Raw genomic sequence first — 19,969 nt, forward strand, 5'->3', positions numbered from 1 at the left:
GACAATGATCAACTTGTACCAGAGTGATGGGAAGAGAAGAGTATGGAGAAGGAAAGGAACTGCTCATGATCCAAAACATATCACCTCATCAGTGAAGCATGGTGGTGGTGGTAGTGTCATGGCCTGGGCATGTATGGAAGTGTTTCGGGCAATATTATATGCTCATATTCAGTCAAATGCTTCAGAACTCATTGGACGGCGCTTCACAGTGCAGATGGACAATGATCCGAAGCATACTGCAAAAGCAACCAAAGAGTTTTTTAAGGCTAAAAAGTGGAATCTTATGCAATTGCCAAGTCAATCCCCTGACCTGAATCCGATTGAGCATGCATTTCACTTGATGAAGACAAAACTGAAGGGAAAATGCCCCAAGAACAAGCAGGAACTGAAGACATTTGCAGTAGAGGCCTGGCAGAGCATCACCAGGGATGAAACCCAGCGTCTGGTGAGGTCTATGCGTTCCAGACTTCAGGCTGTAATTGCCTGCAAAGGATTTGCAACAAAGTATTAAAAAGTGAAAGTTAGATTTAGGATTGTTTAGTTTGTCCCATTACTTTTGGCCCCTTAAACAGTGGGAGGTACATATAGAAACCGGTGAAATTTCTACACCGTTCAGCTGATTTGGATGTAATTACCCTCAAATTAAATCTGAAAGACTGCAGTTAAAGCACATCTTGTTTGTTTCATGTCAAATCCATTGTGGTGGTGAATAGAGGCCAAAATATGAAAATTCTGTCAATGTCCCAATATTTATGCACCTGACTGTAGGTGTGTGCTGCTGGTTTTTTATATATAATGGTTGGTCACTCGTGCCTAATGGAGCATACACACGGTCAGATTTGTCAGACTTGTCAGATGAACGACTGAACGATTTGAACGATTTTACCAAAGTTTTGAACGATTTGAACGATTGAACGATTTTTGACTGCATTAAAATGAATGGAATCGTCCAAGTCTGACTGCAAACCCATCAGATGTCAGATATCGTTATCTGACAAACGGGAACGCGCATCGTTGATCGTCCATCGTTCAGGCATGTCAGATATGAACGATTTTCCTTCAGATATGAACGACTGAACGATTTTTAAATCGTTATCGTTCATATCTGAAGGAAAAATCTGACCGTGTGTATGCACCATTAGTTGTTTGCTGGTATCGTGGGGTGAGTTGCTACTCTGCTTTGGAGCTGACAAACTGAAACTACAGATTATGTGATTTTCACTTAAGTTGACTTATGTGAGCCAGTAACTTGGGTCTTGATAAAGGTTCAACACTTGAACTGAAACGTTGACCAGACCTGTGGTTTTGTGATATATGTTGCATTCCAAGCATGAATTAAAAGGATATTTAACCCCTTGGATTGGCGAGTGCTTCCCTTCTTTGAAGATTTTATATATATATATATTTTTTTTTTCAGCAGGTGTGGAAAAAATTTTGCTAAGTAAGAACGCTTTCAAGAGTAGAAGTATTAATAACAAAAAAAAAAATGTCAGTTAACAAAATGCAATGTGAATGAACAGGAGGAGGGCCGGAGAGCGGGACAATAAGGAGTGTCTGCAGGCAACAGTGAAGCATGGTGGAGGTTCCTTGCATGTTTGGGGCTGCATTTCAGCAAATAGAGTTGGGGATTTGGTCAGGATTAATATGTCCTCAATGTTAAGAAATATAGGCAAATACTTATCCATCATGCAATACCATCAGGGAGGAGTCTGATTGGCTCCAAATTTATTCTGCAGCAGGACAACAACCCCAAACATACAGCCAATGTCATTAAGAACTATCTTCAGTGTACAGAAGAACAAGGTGTCCTGGAAGTGATGATATGGCCCCCCCAGAGCCCTTATTTCAACATCAAGTCTGTCTATGATTACATGAGAGGCAGAAGGATTTGAGCAAGCCTACATCCACAGAAGATCTGTGGTTAGTTCTCCAAGATGTTTGGGACAACCTCCCTGCAGAGTTCCTTCAAAAATGGTGTGCAAGTGTACCTAGAAGAATTGATGCTGTTTTGAGGGCAAAGAGTGGTTACACCAAATATTGATTTGATTTAGATTTCTCTTCTGTTCATTCACTTTGTATTTTGTTAATTGATAAAAAATAAACTATTAACACTTCTAATTTTGAAAGCCTTTTTACTTTGCAGCATTTTTTCCACCCCTGCCTAAAACTTTTGCACAGTACTGTATTTAGATTATCTATAAAATTGATATATATGCTATAGAATGTTCTCCTATAAGTAATAAGTCCAAACTTGGTCTTTTTCTGTTCTTATCTCAAAACTTAAGATGAATTATTTTTCTGACTCAAATATGTAAACCTCAAATCTGACCAAATAAGACCAATAGATATATGGAAGATATTCCCCTCACAAAATCACCGAAAAGAGGCCAAAAGCCGATCAGTAATACAAATTGTCACAATTTTATAAAAATCGTTATACAGAAAAATTCTAAAAAACTGTGCTTACAGCTTAAAATGTTGTCAACATCCAATACCACTGTACAGGAAGATGGTAGGTGCTCCTGCCTTCACCCATTCAGGAGTGAGCTCACACGACAGGGGCCCTTTGCGATAATGGATGAAGTACTTAAACCCTACCTGTTTTGTACATTAGAGTGGACTTCATCAGGGGTATCGAAACACATTTAAAATTTTCAACAATCATACATGGGGAAGACACCATCACAGATGGGATAATTCACTCCAAATGGGTAGACGAACCATATACAGATAAATAATTTTCCAGATGGCTGATTGACAATAATACAAATTAGGTTTTTGGTAGTTACCGATAAATCCCTTTCTACGATTCCACAGGGGACACTGGAGTCTCAGTACAATGGGTATAGAAGTGGTTTAACCGGGAGCTGGCACCTTTAAAAAATGTTTTAATGGTAGCTTGCTCCTCCCCCTCTATACCCCCCTACATGCAGTCTAAATAAACTGTGCCCGAGGGGAGATGGAAATTAAGGAGAAAGGAGACAGAAAAGCTACAGCATTCATATATAAAGAAGTAAACAGTGTTATAAAAGAAAAACAACATTCCAAACAAACAACAGTCTGAACTTGGAAAACAATAACCAATGCAGGTAGAACAGCGCAGGGTGGGTGTAGAGTGTTCCCTGTGGAATCGGAGGAAGGGATTTATCGGTAAGTACCAAAATCCTAATTTCTCCTTCATCCACTAGGGGACACTGGAGACGCAGTACAATGGGGACGTCCCAGAGCTCACATCCCAGGTGGGAGAGTGTGCCGAGAACCCTGCAAAACTATACGGCCAAACTCTGACGCAGAGGCCGCAAAAGTATCGAACGGTAAAACTTTAGAAAAGTATGTCTGCCTGACCAAGTGGCCTCTCGACAAAGCTGGTTTAAGGAGACACCACTAGAAGCTGCCCATGAAGGACCTACTGAGCAAGTAGAATGCGCCGTAATGGAAACAGGTGGTTGCCTTGAAGCCACCTCATAAGCCTGTCTGATAGTCAGACGAATCCATCTTGAAATGGTTTGTTTGGAAGCCGGGCCAACCTGGCCATGCCAGATCAAACCTAACAGACAAAGCATCGGACTTTCGGAAAGAAGCAGTTCTATCGACATAAATCCTGAGCGCTCTGACAACATCTAAGGACTTAAACGCTAGAGACTCCTCCCTAAACACAGGGACCACAATTGGTTGGTTTATATGAAAAGCAGATACTACTTTTGGAAGGAAAGATTTGTGTGTGCAACTCTGCCCTATCTTCGTGGAAAATGAGATAAGGAGGACAACATGATAAAGCACCTAGTTCAGACACAAGCCTCGCTGAGGCGAGTGCCAAAAGAAGAACCACCTTCCAAGTTAAATACTTTATCTCCACTCTCTGTAACGGCTCAAAAGGTGTCAGACTGGAGAAAAGACAGTACCAAATCCAAGTCCTATGGTGCCGTTGGAGGCATAAAAGGGAGGCTGAATTCTGACTACTCCCTGGAGAAAAGTCTGGATATCCGGCAATAAGGCTAATTTCCTCTGAAAGAATATGGATAACGCGGATACCTGTACCTTTAAGGAACTAAGACGAAGGCCTGCTGTTAAACCAGCCTGAAGGAAAAGGGGACGTGATACCTTTAAATACTGACGGAGGTGAATTGCTTCGTTCACACCAAGCTACATACGTCTTCCATATGCGATAGTGATGTTGAGACGTAACCTCTTTCCGAGCCCGCATCATGGTAGGAATCACACCTGACGGATACCCTTTTTCCTGAGGATGGCCCTTTCAATAGCCACGCTGTCAAACAAAGCCGCCTTAAGTCTTGATAAATAAACGGCCCCTGAAGAAGGAGGTCGTCTTGTAGAGGAAGCGGCCAGGGCTCGTCTATCAACAGATTCCGTATCTGTGAGTACCACACTAGTCCGAGCCAATCTGGAGCTACTAGTAGCACCCTGACATTTCGTGCTTGATTCTTTGAAGCAATCAGGGGATGAGCGGGAAAGGAGGGAATAGATAAATGTAGTGAGACGGCCTCGGTGTTGTCAGTGCATCCACTGCTGCTGCCTGCGGGTCCCTTGTTCGGGAACAGTAAATTGGTAATTAGTGGTTCAACCTCAACGCCATGAGGTCCGCCTGCAGTCGGCCCCACTGCAGAGTCAGTTGGTGAAATACATGAGGATTGAGCGACCATTCCCCCGGATGAATGTCCTGCCGACTGAGGTAGTCTGCTTCCCAATTTTCCACTCCTGGGATGAAGATTGCAGAAATCGCCATTGCAAATTCCTCCGCCAAAAGCAGAATTCTGCTAGCTTCTATCATGGCGGCCCGGCCTTTGGTGCCGCCCTGTCTGTTTATACCGTGTTTCCCCGATAATAAGACACTGTCTTATTTTTTTTTTTGGTCCAAAAAACACCATAGGGCTTATTTTCGGGGTAGGGCTTATTTTAATTTGGATATTTAATTTAATGTTGAATGCAGCCTGTGCTCTCCCTCCCCCCCTGTTGTTGAATGCAGCCTGTGCTCTCCCTCCCCCCGTTGTTGAATGCAGCCTGTGCTCTCCCTCCCCCCCGTTGTTGATTGCAGCCTCTGCCTCTCTCTCTCCCCCCTATTGTTGAATAGTCTGTGCCTCTCCAGCCCGAACCCCCACCCACCCCCCCAACACGGTGTTGATTGCAGCCATTTCCCACTTACCTTTTTACAATAAGAAGAATCGGGAGGCGGCTTCTTCATCCACGATCCGCGGCTCCTTCGTAGTCCACCTTCAGAGGCGCGCCGTGACGTCACGCGCGCTGACTCCAGCAGTCTGACTACAGTACCCATAAGCTGGTGGAGGAGCGGCCAGGTAGCCTCCTCCAGCTCTTTCATTTACCGTAGTACCATACGGTACTACATGCGGGGGGCGGAGCTGGCTAGTGTAGTGCAGGGACCCGGAAAAATTAGATTTTAATAGGCCTTACTTTCAGGGTAGGGCTTATTTTGGGCCATCCATCAAAACTAAGGATAGGTCTTATTTTCGGGGTAGGTCTAATTATCGGGGAAACACGGTATATGCCACCGCTGTGGCATTGTCCGACTGTACTCTGATTGACTGACCCTGCAACAGAGGATGCACCAGCTGGAGTGCATAAAACACTGCTCTTAATTCTAGAATGTTTATAGGCAGTCCTGCCTCCCGCTGAGTCCAGTGTCCCTGAAAATGTTTCCCCAGGGTCACTGCTCCACACCCTCTCAGACTTGCATCTGTGCAGAGGAGAATCCAATCCCACACTGCAAACAGTCTTCCTGCCAGCAGGTGAGAGGGATTCAACCACCAAATGAGAGATGTTCGAGTTTGGGGAGACAATAGGACTCGCTGGTGGAGAAAGAGGCGGGATCCTGACCACTGGCAGAGAAGGTCCAACTGAAGTGGGCGGGCCTGAAATCTCACATATTGAATCGCCTCGAATGTCGCCACCATCTTCCCCAGAAAGCGGATACAGAGATGTACAGACACTCTGCAATGTCGCAGTATCAGACGCACCATGTGCTGAATGGAGGAGACTGTCTTGAGGTAGGAATACCTTTTGTTCCACCGTGTATAATATCATGCCCAGGAATAGCAGGCGTTGTGTTGGAATCAGCGAAGACACTTGGAAATTTAGAATCGACCCATTTTGTAAGAGGAGATTCTGAGTTAATTGAATATCCAGCAGCAAGCAAACTACTGACGGGGCCTTGATCAGGCGATCGTCCAAGTATGGAACAATGAAAACCCCCTGAAGACTAAGCAGGGCCATTATAACGGCCATGACCTTCGTGAGCACTCTTGGTGCCGACGAAAGACTGAAAGGTAGGGCCTGAAATTGAAACTCGTCCTTCTCTAGTCCTGCTATAACAGACTGCAGAGACTCCATCTTGAACCTGAAGGCTCGAAGATAAGGGTTGAGATCCCTGTGGTTGAGAATGGGTCTCATTGAACCGTGTGGCTTGGGCACCATAAGCAAGCTGAAATAAAAACCCTGACCTTTCTGATGGGTCGGAACATCCACTACCACCTTTCCCGATGCCAGAGGTAAACCGGTTGTGAAAAACCTAAAAGGCGGTTGGATCTTGAAGTCCAACTTCAGGCCGTGAGTAATGATGTCCCAAGACCCAGGCGTCCGGACAAGATTTAATCCACACTTCTTTGAAGTGCAGAAGACAAGCTCCCACCCTGGAATCCCCCAAATGAGAAGGGAGAGCATCATGCAGAAGGCATTGCTGCAGCCTTGTCCTGCTGGGACGCGGGTGCAGAAGATGCCGAGGCTCTACCACGGCCTCTGGAACTGCGGGAAAAGGCCGAAGCTCCTCTGGAACGACCTCTAAACCTTCCAGGGGCACGAAAGGATGGTCCTAATGCATGTAGTCTAGGAGGAGCAGCAGCAGATGGTAGGTAAGTGGATTTACCACCTGTAGCTTGCGAGATCCACTTATCTAACGCCGTACCGAATAGAACGTCCCCCGTAAAGGGAAGAGCCTCTACTGCTCTCTTAGACCCCGCATCTGCTAGCCATTGACGCAGCCAAAGAGCTCTTCCAGCCGAGATAGCTAAAGCCGAAGATCTAGCAGAAAGACCACATATGTCCTTAGAAGCTTCTCCAAGGAAAGAAGCTGATTCTGCAATCTGTTCGGCCAGCTGAATAAGATCTTCAGTTTGAACTCCGGTCTTAAGACCCTCTGCAAGCTGCGTTTCCCAAGCTTCTACAGCCTTATTTACCCAACAGCTAACTAGCTCTGGAATACCCCTGCAACAGTATATATAGATTTTAACGTATTTTCCAGCTTTCTATCAGAGGATTCTTTTAGGGAAACAGCCCCTGGCACCGCGAGTACTGTCTTCTTAGAATGACGGGACACTGAGGGATCCACTGCTGGAGGAGTTTCACATAATTTCCTACTTTATGGCGGAAAGGGGTAATAAGATAAAAGTTTCTTTGAAATTTGAAACTTCTTATCTGGTTCAGATGAGGTCTGTTCACCTCCCTGTCTCTGCGAGCTGCTTCTAGCTCTGCAGACAGATTAGCCATAACAGATGTCAATTGAACAGACCATATAGGCTGAACTGATGAGTCAGAAGTCTGAAACTGAGAAACACACTTGTCACACAAAGGGAAGAATTAGACTGTCCCTGTGTGAATTTCTCTGCACAATTTTTGCATGAGAATGATTTTTGTGCAGCCTTTGATCCTTTGTTAGACATGGTGTCAATATCCTGTCACACACACAGGTGAAGGGACAGTGAAGTGAATATAGAGACTGTATAGAAAAGGAAAGTGGCATAGAGGGAGATATGCTATGACCCTTTTCAGAGCTAAATGAATAGTGCTATTGCTGATAAACAGCTGTACTGGCCTGATTTAGTCACAGAGCAGGGAAACAGTCTCAACGTGCGGCAGTCTTGCATAAATTGGCCGCCAGGCTCTTTACAGCAGCGCTGGGGCTGCTGGGAGGCAGGAGCAGAAATTTTAGGCTCCGTCCCCCGCTATGGCGCCCGTTCCCAGCGCTAGCGGTCCGCTGCAGTGTACACCCACCTATCGTCCTGGCTCCCTGCTAGCCAGAGAGCCAGGACACACTAACCTGGTGTCTGCCTGTGCTGCCGGCGGCGGGCTTTGCTGTGGGAGCCCACGACGTGCGCTGCATGCAGTGCGTCTTGGGACTCCCCAGAGACTAAGGTCTCTGTAGCAGGAGACCTCAGCGCACACCGCAAGCAGCTGCGGTGAGGTCTCCTCAGCAGCTCCAACTGTGCAGACCGGGAAGGGGTAGTGAGCAGCCGGTCTGTGTCCTCATGCGGATTGCAGAATCCGTTTTTTTGAAATAATGAGAGCCCTAAGGAGCATAGGTCCAGCTCCCAGTGCACAAATTTTAGACTGTATGTAGGGGAGTATAGAGGGGGAGGAACAAGCTACCATTCAAATTTTTTCTAAAGGTGCCACCCCCAGTTAACCTACTTCTATACCCATTGTACTGAGACTCCAGTGTCCCCAAGCTCCTGGAGCCAAGACACGACAGTTTGCTTAACTTCACTGTCGGCTGCGAATCACTTTCCACCCAGATGCTTCTTCAATGGTCCTAAGAGATGGAAATCATTCGGGTGTCAGGTCAGGACTGTTGGGAGGATTGATCCAGTAACTCCAAATGGTAGCGCCGTAAGAACTCACGTGTGCGGTTGGCTGAGTATCGGCTGGCATTATCGTACAGCATATAATGCCTGTTCGTAGCAACCCAGGCCATTTCGACAACCAACTCAATGTGTTATATTGGCAGATAGCATTCATAGTATCTCCCTTGGTGAGGAAATCAACAAGAAGCATGCCCTTGTGGTCCCAAAACACTAGTGCCATGACTTTCTTTGCTGGAGTTTGTTTTAAAAAATTTTGAAAGTGGTGACGATGCATGTTATGGATGTTTGCTTTGTCTCCGGTGTCACATGATGCATCCACGTTTCATCGCTTGTAACAAAATGCTGCAGGAAAGTACACGAGAAACAATCCCATCCTATTGATTTTGTGAATTTCTGTGAGCTGCTTCGGTACGAAGCTTGAAAAAAATGTTCCTGTTCCCCGGTTGCTCATGAATGATGTTGTGCAGTGTGTCCACTGAGATGTTCAGTTCATCAGCAATATCACTAATTCAAATGCGTCTGTCCTCCTGAATCAGACCTTCAATGCGGCACAAATTGTCATCTGTGGTGAACGTGTTTGGTTGGCTGGATCGCTGCTCATCTTGAACACCTGTCCTGCCGATATCAAAGGCAGTGCACCAAACCCAAACCTGTTCCGCGGCATGATGTTTTCGCCGTACACCTAGACAAGGTGGCGATGAATTTCAGCTGCTAATGTACCCTTTAGAAGCAGAAATCTGACTAATATGAGGCACAGTCTAATGGCCATAAGGGGAAGCAGTGGTCTACCTGCTCTGACCTGGCGGGAAATTAGAATGAAAGAGAGAACATTACACATGAGAGCTCTTGTTATCTTGTTTATTAAACAGCCCTCATGTGTATATATGCAAGAACACAGATGTAGGGATCCCAGCACCTGTGTTCTGATTTTATATCGGAGTGCTGCAACTGACTATTTGGGGTTTCTGGAAGGAGGGCACTCACCAATTTTCAATATATTTTCACATTTATTTAAAGTTCAAAAAAAGTCATACTGGCCAGTATATACAAGTCGACATTTCAATTCTATATTGAATCTTTGTCAAGACAGCAACAGATTCATCAATGGGGTACACCCTGCACACAGTGAAGTCTTACAGGCCCCTTTATTTAAAGTACTCCAGCCATGTGAAAATGTCAAAGAAACGTTAGATCTGCCCTTAGGTGGAGTACACACTATCCGCGGGATCGTTCGACATATCTAATGTAGAAATGGGCAATAAGCGTCCCACCCAGCTGTTGAACTACAAATCCCATCATGCCTTGCAACAGTTTTAGAATAGTCAAATAGCAAATTGTGTAAAAGCATGCTGGGATATGAAGTTGTACAAAAGCTGGGGTGTCGTTTATTGCCCACCCCTAGTCTAATGTGTACGCAGCTTAAGATTTGGAAACACTGTGTAATGTGGCAATTTCAACAAGACTCCACTCTAAAGGTGCCTACACACAATGCGATCTTTTACACGATTTGCCTGATTTCGACGAATCGTGACAAATCGTGTAAAATATGCCCAAATTGTGAGTTTCTACTCACGATCAGCATGCGAGTCACCGCTCGACGTACATCGCATCTTCAGATCTGCCGTGCTGTAGGGCAGATCTGCCAATCTGGGACACAATGCACTGGATGCACGATAGATCTTAAGTCAGATTGGACATTTTTTTACTCCAAATCGTGACCACGACTGCCAGGGAGCTGCCTGGGGAAAGTTCAGGGGAAATCGTGCCTCAGGTCGGATCGTGAGCACATCGCTGTGTGTGTAGGCACCAGGTAACTACAGTGACGTAAAGTTTTAGGCCCATCCTACTTTATTCTATTTTCGCATAATTGTCACACTTAATTGTTTAAAAACTTCAAACAATATGTATTACTAGATGCCTGTCTATTGACCCACTTGAGAGACTGATTCTATACGTTCAGGCGCGCACGCAGGGGGCGTTTCCGAGTACCTACAACCCCCCCCCTGCCCGCCGATCCATTAGCGCGCAGCTTAATAAGGCACCGAGCAGCAAATTTGGGCACTCACGGCTCGCTGACCGGCATCCAATCAGGAGCAGCCACGTGGCCGCTCCTAATTGGCTGTCGGTCCGCGCGGCCGGCAGCCAATCATGAGCGGCATGTGGCCGATCCTAATTGGCTGTTGGTCCGCGTGGCCGGCGTATGATTCTAATCTAAAATTCCACCAGGCCGGGATCCTGTAGGGAAGAGTGCACTCTGCATTACACCACTGCGGCGAAACGAGTGCTGAGGGGGCGGGGCTATGTTAAGAAGAGTGTATACAGAGATGCTGGTAAGGTAAAGACTAGTGTGTGTATGCGGAGGCTGTGTGTACTGTGTGTATGCAGAGGCTGTGTGTACTGTGTGTATGCAGATGATGAAGGGGCTGTGTGTATGCAGAGGCTGTGTGCACTGTGTGTATGCAGATGGTGTGGGGCTATGTGTACTGTGCATGCAGATGGTGTGGGGCTGTGTGTAGTAATGGTGAGGGGCTGTGTTTACAGATCATGAGGGGCTGTGTGTATAGATAAGGGGAACATAGTGCTGTGGAGATTGCTGAGGGGAGGGGTGGCGTGAGGTGAGTGGTGAAGGGAGGGGAAGTGAGTGCTGCAGTGAGGTGAGTGGTGAGGGGAGAAGTGAGTGCTGCAGTGAGGTGAGTGGTGAGGAGAGGTGAGTGGTCATGTGAGGAGAGGTGTGCTCCTGTGAGGGTAAGGTAGGTGTGAGGAGAAGTGAGTGCTGTGGGGAGGGGGGAGGCGTGAGGAGAAGTGAGTGCTGTGGGGAGGGGGGAGGCGTGAGGACAGGTAAGTGCTGTGGGGAGGGGAGGTGTGAGGACAGGTAAGTGCTGTGGGGAGGGGAGGTGTGAGGACAGGCGAGTGCTGTGGGGAGGGGAGGTTTGAGGACAGGTGAGTGCTGTGGGGAGGTGTGAGGACAGGTGAGTGCTGTGGGGAGGGGAGGTGTGAGGACAGGTAAGTGCTGTGGGGAGGGGAGGTGTGAGGACAGGTAAGTGCTGTGGGTATATGAGGTGTGAGGAGAGGTGAATGCTGTCGGGAGGGGAGGTGTGAGGAGAGGTGAGTGCTGCGGGTAGATGAGGTGTGAGAAGAGGTGAGTGCTGCGGGTAGATGAGGTGTGAGAAGAGGTGAGTGCTGTCGGGAGGGGAGGTGTGATGAGAGGTGAGTGCTGTGGGTAGATGAGGTGTGAGGAGAGGTGAGTGCTGTGGGGAGGGGAGGTGTGAGGACAGGAGTGCTGTGGGGAGGGGAGGTGTGAGGACAGGTGAGTGCTGTGGGGAGGGGAGGTGTGAGGACAGGTAAGTGCTGAGGGGAGGGGAGGTGTGAGGAGAGGTGAGTGCTGTGGGTATATGAGGTGTGAGGAGAGGTGAATGCTGTCGGGAGGGGAGGTGTGAGGAGAGGTGAGTGCTGTGGGTAGATGAGGTGTGAGAAGAGGTGAGTGCTGCAGGTAGATGAGGTGTGAGAAGAGGTGAGTGCTGTCGGGAGGGGAGGTGTGATGAGAGGTGAGGGCTGTGGGTAGATGAGTTGTGAGGAGAGGTGAGTGCTGTGGGGAGGGGAGGTATGAGCATGAGGAAAGGTGTGTGTTGCAGTGTGGTGAGGTGTGTGCTGCAGTGAGAAAATGTGTGCTGCTGCAAAGGGAGAGGAGCAGAGAGGGAGGAAAGAAGACTTCCAGAAGAAAAGAAGAAGGAAGAGCCGTCCAAGAATAGGAGGCGCCGCTGGCCTGGACAGACCAGCAGCAAGAAGATGAGGATCAAGAAGCGGAGGACCAGAGAGTGCTGCATTGGTGGAAAGGAAAAGACCTAAACGAATCTCCCCACTGCAGCCTCTCCCAGCACCATGCTAAGCGGCTTCGCCCACTTTAAATTTATTTAATCCTCCCTAGACTACCGGGGTTGTTGGACACTAGGCCCATGGGCCTAGTTAGTCCTCAGGCCTTTGGTGCTTGTTTAGCAGGCAAAGAGCCCGTGCCCTTGGTAAGTGAACCTGGGCATTAGGCCCAGGTCACTGTCCTTATTTTGAAGTGGGGGTATGGAAATATCAGGGGGGTTAAAGATTTGGGCCTGCCTAAGCAAAGCCCCACTGATATTTCCATACCCCCACTTCAAAATTTCCACTTCGACCACTGTATGTATATATATATATATATACATATATATACATATATATATATACATATATATATATATACATATATATATATATATATATATATATATATATATATATATATATATAGATTCAACAGACTGGGTGCTAATCCTAAAATCTAAGCATAGCTCAGTCTCATACAATCAGATACAGGCAGCGCTCTCCTCGGGTACTCAATAATCCAAGTTTATTAATCCATTTCTGTGCCACGTTTGTTGCATTTATTACATATTTTGTCAAGGCATCTGAAAGGTTGCACAGTAATGGCTTAACAAGCTTGGATTATTGAGGAAGAGAAGGAGCAGTGCTGCCTGTATGCGTTTCGATTTTCTGAAATTGGTTTTGTAACCAAGTATTGGAAACCCCCCTTTCAAAATCCTGCGTTTGCCACTGATGTTTGACTGAAAACCTTGGGTCAACATGAAATCTGCCATGGTTTCTTACCCGACTACATTTGAAATGTGGCCTCTTCTGGATTATTATTATATATGAATGCCAAATTGTGGAAATACTCAGTATGTTGCATGTCTGTCTCTTAGGGGTCTATTTATCAAGAAGTGAGAAGTGTGGAGAAGTGAACCAGTGGAGAAATTTCCCATAGCAACCAATCAACTTTCAAGTAGCATTTATCAAGAGCAGTCTATAAAATAATAGAGCTGATTGGTTGCTATGGGCAACTTCTTCACTGGTCCACTTCTCCACACTTTTCACTGCTTGATAAATAGACCCCTTATTATCAGTAGATTAAAAAAAAAAAAAGTGTGTCTTATGAACTTGGTTGCTGCCACCCTGCTACTTGTTTAAAGGTGCCCACACACATACCGATCTGCACACGATCCCACGATGTGTGCGATTTCCCCTGAACTCTCCCCCGGCAGCTCCCAGACAGCTCCTACACACGATTTGGAGTAAAAAGCATAAGATCTATCGTGCTTAACTTTTTTTTTTTTTTACCCCCAGTGCATTTTGTCCCAGATTGTCAGATCTGCCCTACTGCACGGCAGATCTGACGATGCGATGTGCGACCAGCGGGGACATCCATCGCATCGTGATCGTGAGTTAGGACTCACGATTTGGCCATATTTTACACGATCTGTCGTCACGATTCGTCGGAATCGGCCAGATCGTGTAAAATATCGCTGTGTGTGGGCACCTTAAGTGTTATGATCGCCAAAGCCGGCCCTAACCATTTTGATGCCCAAGGAAACATTTTGTGTGGTGCCCCCTAGCACCGTTAGCTAGTTCTGTCTCTGACCCAGCACAGCACCCATCAACCAACAATACAGATAACAGCAACATCCATCAATCCTCATCCACAGAGCTGTAACTAGACATTTTGGTGCCCTGTGCCAGCAAGAGCATTGGCCGCCCCCACCCCTCTGTCTTCCTGCAGACAGGCCCAGCCTGCTGGACTCCTCAAAGAACAATGGGAGGAGCAGTTGCTGCAGCTGGGCATGCCCAGCAGCCCTCTTACAGTGGCCATTTTTGTTACTGCCCGCTGCCCCCACCGTCCTGCCGGCTGTATGAGACGTCGCCCGATCCGAGCTGAGCACTATCATCGTGGTAGGACAGCATGAACAGAGGCGCCATCTGCCCATCCCAGTCCCGCCGTTGTACGCTGTCAAGCTGAGCTGGCCCTAGGCTTGGAATGCATGTCCCTAGGCAATCCAAATGCCCTAGGCATTCGCCTAGTTTGCCTATTGCCAGCTCTGATGATCGCTAATGCAGCAATGTTTATAAACATTGTCCTTGTCCTGCATTGTTCTGTACTGTTATTTACGTTTGTGTGCTCATTTTCATATGTACTTTGTAAGGCACTACGGAACCTTTGTGGCGTCATAAATAAAGGATGATAACACTAAAAATTGTATGCAAATGTATAAATGTATTACCCAGAAATAGACTGGCTGTAAAATTACCAATGCACGATGTCCAACTTACCCTTCGCTATCTAGAACATCTTTAATGCTAGCCTTGGTGATAATCGCATCATCACACTTGAACCACTGGTCTTTGTGTTGTCTGATGAAGCTTGTGTAATGCCCACTCTCCAAGGTTCCCTGGTGATTAACTACTGCAAACAAGGAATACCTGCGGAGAAAGCAAATCTAATATTAATAAGCAGATGGTATCATTTCTGTTTGAAGAATACCTGGGTTTTAAAATTGGTAGAACATCTATAGCTTAACACAAACGTCCTTTAACCACAGCATTTTCAGATGGTGAGATTTGAACCGAATCGCACAGAATGAGATGTAGCATGATACTATATGAAAACAGTAACACCGCTATTACCCTTAACCATTTGTACAAATACACCAATCAGTAATTATGACTTAATTTATACAATGAAAGATTGTTTGCCCTTTCTAAAGCACTATTAATACAGATATTCAATAACTTTCAAATGTGATAAAAGCAGAACTGCATTGAGATAACAGTGATACTTACTTATTGTCATTGTTTAAACTGTCTTGTGGCTGCTGATACTGACCATTCATTCTGCTCTCTTTGCTATGACAAAATAAGACAGGTGTATTAAAAGGAAATGGTCAAACACAAAAGCAAAACAATTTTTTTTTTAAATAGATTAGATTATATACAAACTATAACAAATTTAAAATAAAATGTAAATTAAAATAGATATTAAAGAGAATTAATCTAAAACCTAACTGGGCATCTATTAAAGCGCTTCCGAGTATACAACAATTATTTCGCCAGAAGACATAAGAAATATAAGCTAATGTCCGATAAGAAATGCGTTTCAAATTTGCGCCATCAACGTCATAAACCTACTATTGAGAGTATATATATATTTTATAGGAAAGTCTGCAGTGTAGCAGGCTTGAGTCTCGGCTTTTTGAAAAGCCGGTTTGGGACCTGGGGGTTGTGGGTGAGAGGAGAGGGAGGGCTCCACCCACGGCCACTCCAGGTTTTGGTTCTCGCAGCCTGGTAACAGGCTTGTTAAGGTTTCCACCTGAGAGTGGCCAATATAAGCCTAGTGTGTTGAGGGCTGATTGTCTCACCTGGGAGAGCAGACAGGGAGTTTGCTCAGAGACACTTGAAAACCTAACTAAGTGTTGTGCTGTGCTTTTGTTGCTGGTGAGGGCATTAGGCCCTGCCAGGTTCTGGTAGTGAGGGAACTACCTGTGAAGTTAGTGCCCCGACAGGGCTAGGATTTACGTTTATGTTTTCTTTGTGTTATTTCTGATATTGCACAATAAAGACTGGCGCCGACCAGCTTGTACTTGCATCCAGTCTGGCGTACTGTTTCCCAGCTGCTGTGTGTGAAAGGAAGGAGTCCTCTACCCAGGAGAGGGACCCCCTAACCTAACTGTGTCACAATATATATATATATATATATATATATATATACACATACACATATACACACACACATATATATGTATAAATGTTGGTGTGTACAGACAACCCACCACCACCAATCATAATTCATTCATCCCTGATCATTTCACCAGACCTTCTAATGACCATGCAAATGTCGCACAGACGGGCTTTCTGCAGTAATCACACTTCAAATAATTTTTTTTTAAATGTCATAAGCGGAGAAATAGCAAGACTTCTCCATAGCAACCAATCAGCTTCTAGTACCATTTATTAAGTACATTCTATAAAATGCTAGGTAGCAGCTGACTAGTTGCTATGGGTAACTTCTCCATTCTTTAGCAGGCTTGATACATCTTCCCCACAGTTACAGGAGTAGGAGCAAGACCAGTATATTTACAATGCATTTTATGTGCATGATCTAGATAATATGCAAAAAGAATGTATGCAATGTAATCAGTTTATTTACACAATGAAATCCCACAAACATGCAATTTCCTTGATGTGTGCTGCAGGCCTAGGCCCCACAGACAGTGTACACCTACTGTAGAATGGTATATTCTGATGTATATGGGAACAATGTAAGGATTCTTAGTTTTGTATTTTAACAGGTGCTTTACTATTGATTATAATGTCTACAAGCACATCTCACAGGGTACCCTGACTTACCTGAGCTATACAAAGAGCATTTTTATACTGAATGTTTTGTCAATAATTTAACCTAAAAAGGGTACAAGTGACAAATACATAAGCTATTTAAATGTATTAAACTAAGATCTTAGCATTTGAAAATATCACAAAGATTAAATTTAAATATTATATATATTCTGTAGGCTGCAAATGGCCTTGCACTTCTATTACAAGACAAATGTCCAATAATATTTAGAATGATTATAGATGGATACTCACCTGGAGGCCATGAATGGTGTCATATCCAACTCCAAGGGGAATGACACATATGTTGTGATCTTCCGCCTTAGTTTAGCTGAATGTTCAAACCGCTGCGTCAAAGAAAAGAGAAATAAGTACTACTCATAACTGGTAGAGCTCTATAAGCTAAGTGAAGAATTAAACATAAAATACAACTTTATATACAAATTAAAACCACCACAAGCTAATGATTAATAAAAAGTAAAAGCGAGAGCATTATGAAACCATGTATAGAAGCCAGACCATTATGTTTGGAGCTCATTCAGGTATGAGCTGGACAAATGTGTAAATGCATAAGTAATGCACTTTCAGTGATGCGTTTTACTTGCATGCTCTTATCACATGCTGCATTCAGAAGCAGTTCATACTAACTTCTAAAATATTAAATCCGGTTATAACTATAGAATGCTATGTTGGGATTTGTCTCTATTTTAATGCATTTTGAAGAGTTTAATAATGTGTCTGAGTAAAAAGAACACAAAGGGCGGAATTCAATTGATTCCTGCCCCCATCACGCCCGACGGAGCTATTCATTTCTTGCTCCTGTAGGGCACGATCAGCTGACAGCGCTACATTTCAGCTCGCAGCCCCTGGGGGATGAGAGCTGAAATGTGCGAAAAGTGACATGTTTGGGTGCCCAAACATCACTTTTCACGATGACGCCCAGCACTTTGGTCGGGTTTAGCTGCTTTACGCGGCTAAACCCGACCACTTTGGGAGCGATCAGAACGAAAATCTCAAACAATTGCATAGCGGCCCGCGATCTCCTGTCACTTTAGACTGGAGATGCGGTCCGCGAAAACAATTGAATTCCGCCCAAATAAAGAGAAATGCTGGGAAAAACAATACTAAGGCCTGTATTCAATTTGAGGCGAAAAGTCCGGATCCGCGATACTTTTTCGCCGATGACAATTTTTGCCTGTTTTGCTTTTACCCCGTATTCAATTTGAAAGCCTTTCCGCCTAGGCGGAAAGTCAATGCAATGTACTAGGCGAAAAAGTTTTGCCTATGAATAGCAGGTGGAAAAAAGTGAAGAATTGGGGTTTTGGGGTGCAACGTTGCGGGAACCACCGTGCAGCCTTCAGACAGTCCCCCAAAGGTAAACTGTCAAAATAAAAACACATTTAAGGACACCCCAAAAAATTACACTGAAAGAGGGGGCGAAAAAACAAAAGTTGGGGTACAAAGTTAAAAGCTAGCAAACTTGACTCTGGGGGGGTCCCCAAGTATGCCAAGTGTTTTTTGGATTGTAGGTGCTTGCGGCAGCTGGATTTTTCACAATTTTTTTCAACTTCATTTTAGCAACTTTTAAATATGCTAACCCCTATTTTCAAGTACCCCAAATTTGCTGGGATAATTTATTTTCAGGGAAAAATACTCCTGAATACTATTCTGCACCACGTATAGAAAAACGCTATTTAGCAGCTATTGAGCCCGTTTAAAAACCCCAAATACCTTCAGCAAGCCAAATCGCGGGGTACCATAGTGAACCCCCATGTCAGAGCATCTTTTGGGGGGTTTCAGGTTGATTTCCCCAAATCTGACAGTACTTTCTGCCTGTTCAAGTTTCGCCTGGTCCCGTTTTCGCATACTTTCAAATTGAATACGGGGTAAAGCGGGCACGCGCGCGATACTTTTCCGCCTACAAAACAGGCAAAGTAGGCGAAGTCCGGGCCGCGAAAAAGTATCGCGGCTCGGCTCAAATTGAATACGGCTCTATGTATCAGACTCTCAGAATAAAGAGAAAAAAAAAACAGTAAATTTGCAAAATAAACACAATGTCAACTTATCATTACTCATTGTAAGTGCTGAAAGGCAGCCTAGTCTTACTTTGAGATGAAAACAAGCCACAATAGGCAGTTTCTTCATAGTGAGCTGCTTAGTAGATTCTTGGTAACTATGGCAACCACTGCATTTGATTTTGGCACTACTTCCTAGATGCTCTGGCCGTGTAAACCTGCAAGAAAAGGGATAATCACTCCGCAGTTGAAACTGATGGGTAATTATAATACAAAGCTGGCTTGCAGAGATTCAGAACTTTCATACTGAATATTAAACAAAATATCAGACCCAGGGGGAAAAAAAAAAAAGTAGCAAAACAATGATGATAAATAATATGGAGGGGGAAGCGAACAGTTTTTAATTTTACATCAATTCCTATGAACTATCATAAATTAAACTGTAAATCAATGGTGGTTTGCTTCGATCTAAACGCAAAACAGGCTGCAAAAACTATGACTGTTGAAAAATTTTGCTTTGTGAAAAAATGTGAAGAGCAAAACATCTAAAAAGCATCTTTATTCCTCCTCAGGCATATAAGTCTGGTTTGCATTATTTTTCCTCATGACTATGTTAAATGTATTGGATGGTTGCCAGATACCAACACTATCATACCAAAAAGCCTTAGTTTACATATATATTGGACTCATACTGCCCAAGTAATAAATAAAGAATACCTACTGGTAATCATCATTTGAACCATACATAAAGCAGGAGTGCTTTCAGACTGTCAAAGGTCAGTCCAGAATAAATCTGAACAATAAGGAGGCAGAGGCAGAATGGATGGGCAGCCCATCCATACCAGACTGCAATAGCAGATCCATGGAAAATGGATGCAACAGTAAAGGTGCCCACACACATACAGACTTGCTCCCAATCAGCCAATGTACACGATTTCCCCTGAACTCTCCCTGAACTCTCCCCAGGCAGTCGTGGTCACGATTTGGAGTTAAAAATGTCCAATCTGACTTAAGATCTATCTTGCAGCCAGTGCATTGTATCCCACATTGGCTAATCTGCCCTACAGCACGGCAGATCTGAAGATGCGATGTACGATGAGCGGGGACGCGCATCGGTATCGTGATCAAGTGTAGAAACTCACGATTTGGCTATTT

The 19,969-nt window shown here is 44.9% G+C and overlaps 1 protein-coding gene across 4 annotated transcripts in view; it reads right to left on the reverse strand.

Moving 5' to 3' along the window:
• Positions 1 to 19,969, reverse strand: part of LOC148534477 (ubiquitin carboxyl-terminal hydrolase 22-A) — a 143,966-nt gene that overhangs the window by 15,111 nt on the left and 108,886 nt on the right. For all 4 annotated transcript variants that reach the window (XM_088466690.1, XM_088466688.1, XM_088466689.1 and 1 more), the window contains exons 11-14: positions 18,906 to 19,032; positions 17,055 to 17,146; positions 15,252 to 15,314; positions 14,742 to 14,891 (exon numbers count right to left, since the gene is read on the reverse strand). In XM_088466690.1, the coding sequence (XP_088322816.1) occupies positions 14,742 to 14,891; positions 15,252 to 15,314; positions 17,055 to 17,146; positions 18,906 to 19,032 (432 nt within the window). The remainder of the gene's footprint in view (positions 1 to 14,741; positions 14,892 to 15,251; positions 15,315 to 17,054; positions 17,147 to 18,905; positions 19,033 to 19,969) is intronic.

This window comes from Taudactylus pleione, unplaced genomic scaffold (assembly GCF_031769625.1).
Source record: "Taudactylus pleione unplaced genomic scaffold, aTauple2 ptg000066l, whole genome shotgun sequence".
Taxonomy (NCBI): Eukaryota; Metazoa; Chordata; class Amphibia; order Anura; family Myobatrachidae; genus Taudactylus; species Taudactylus pleione.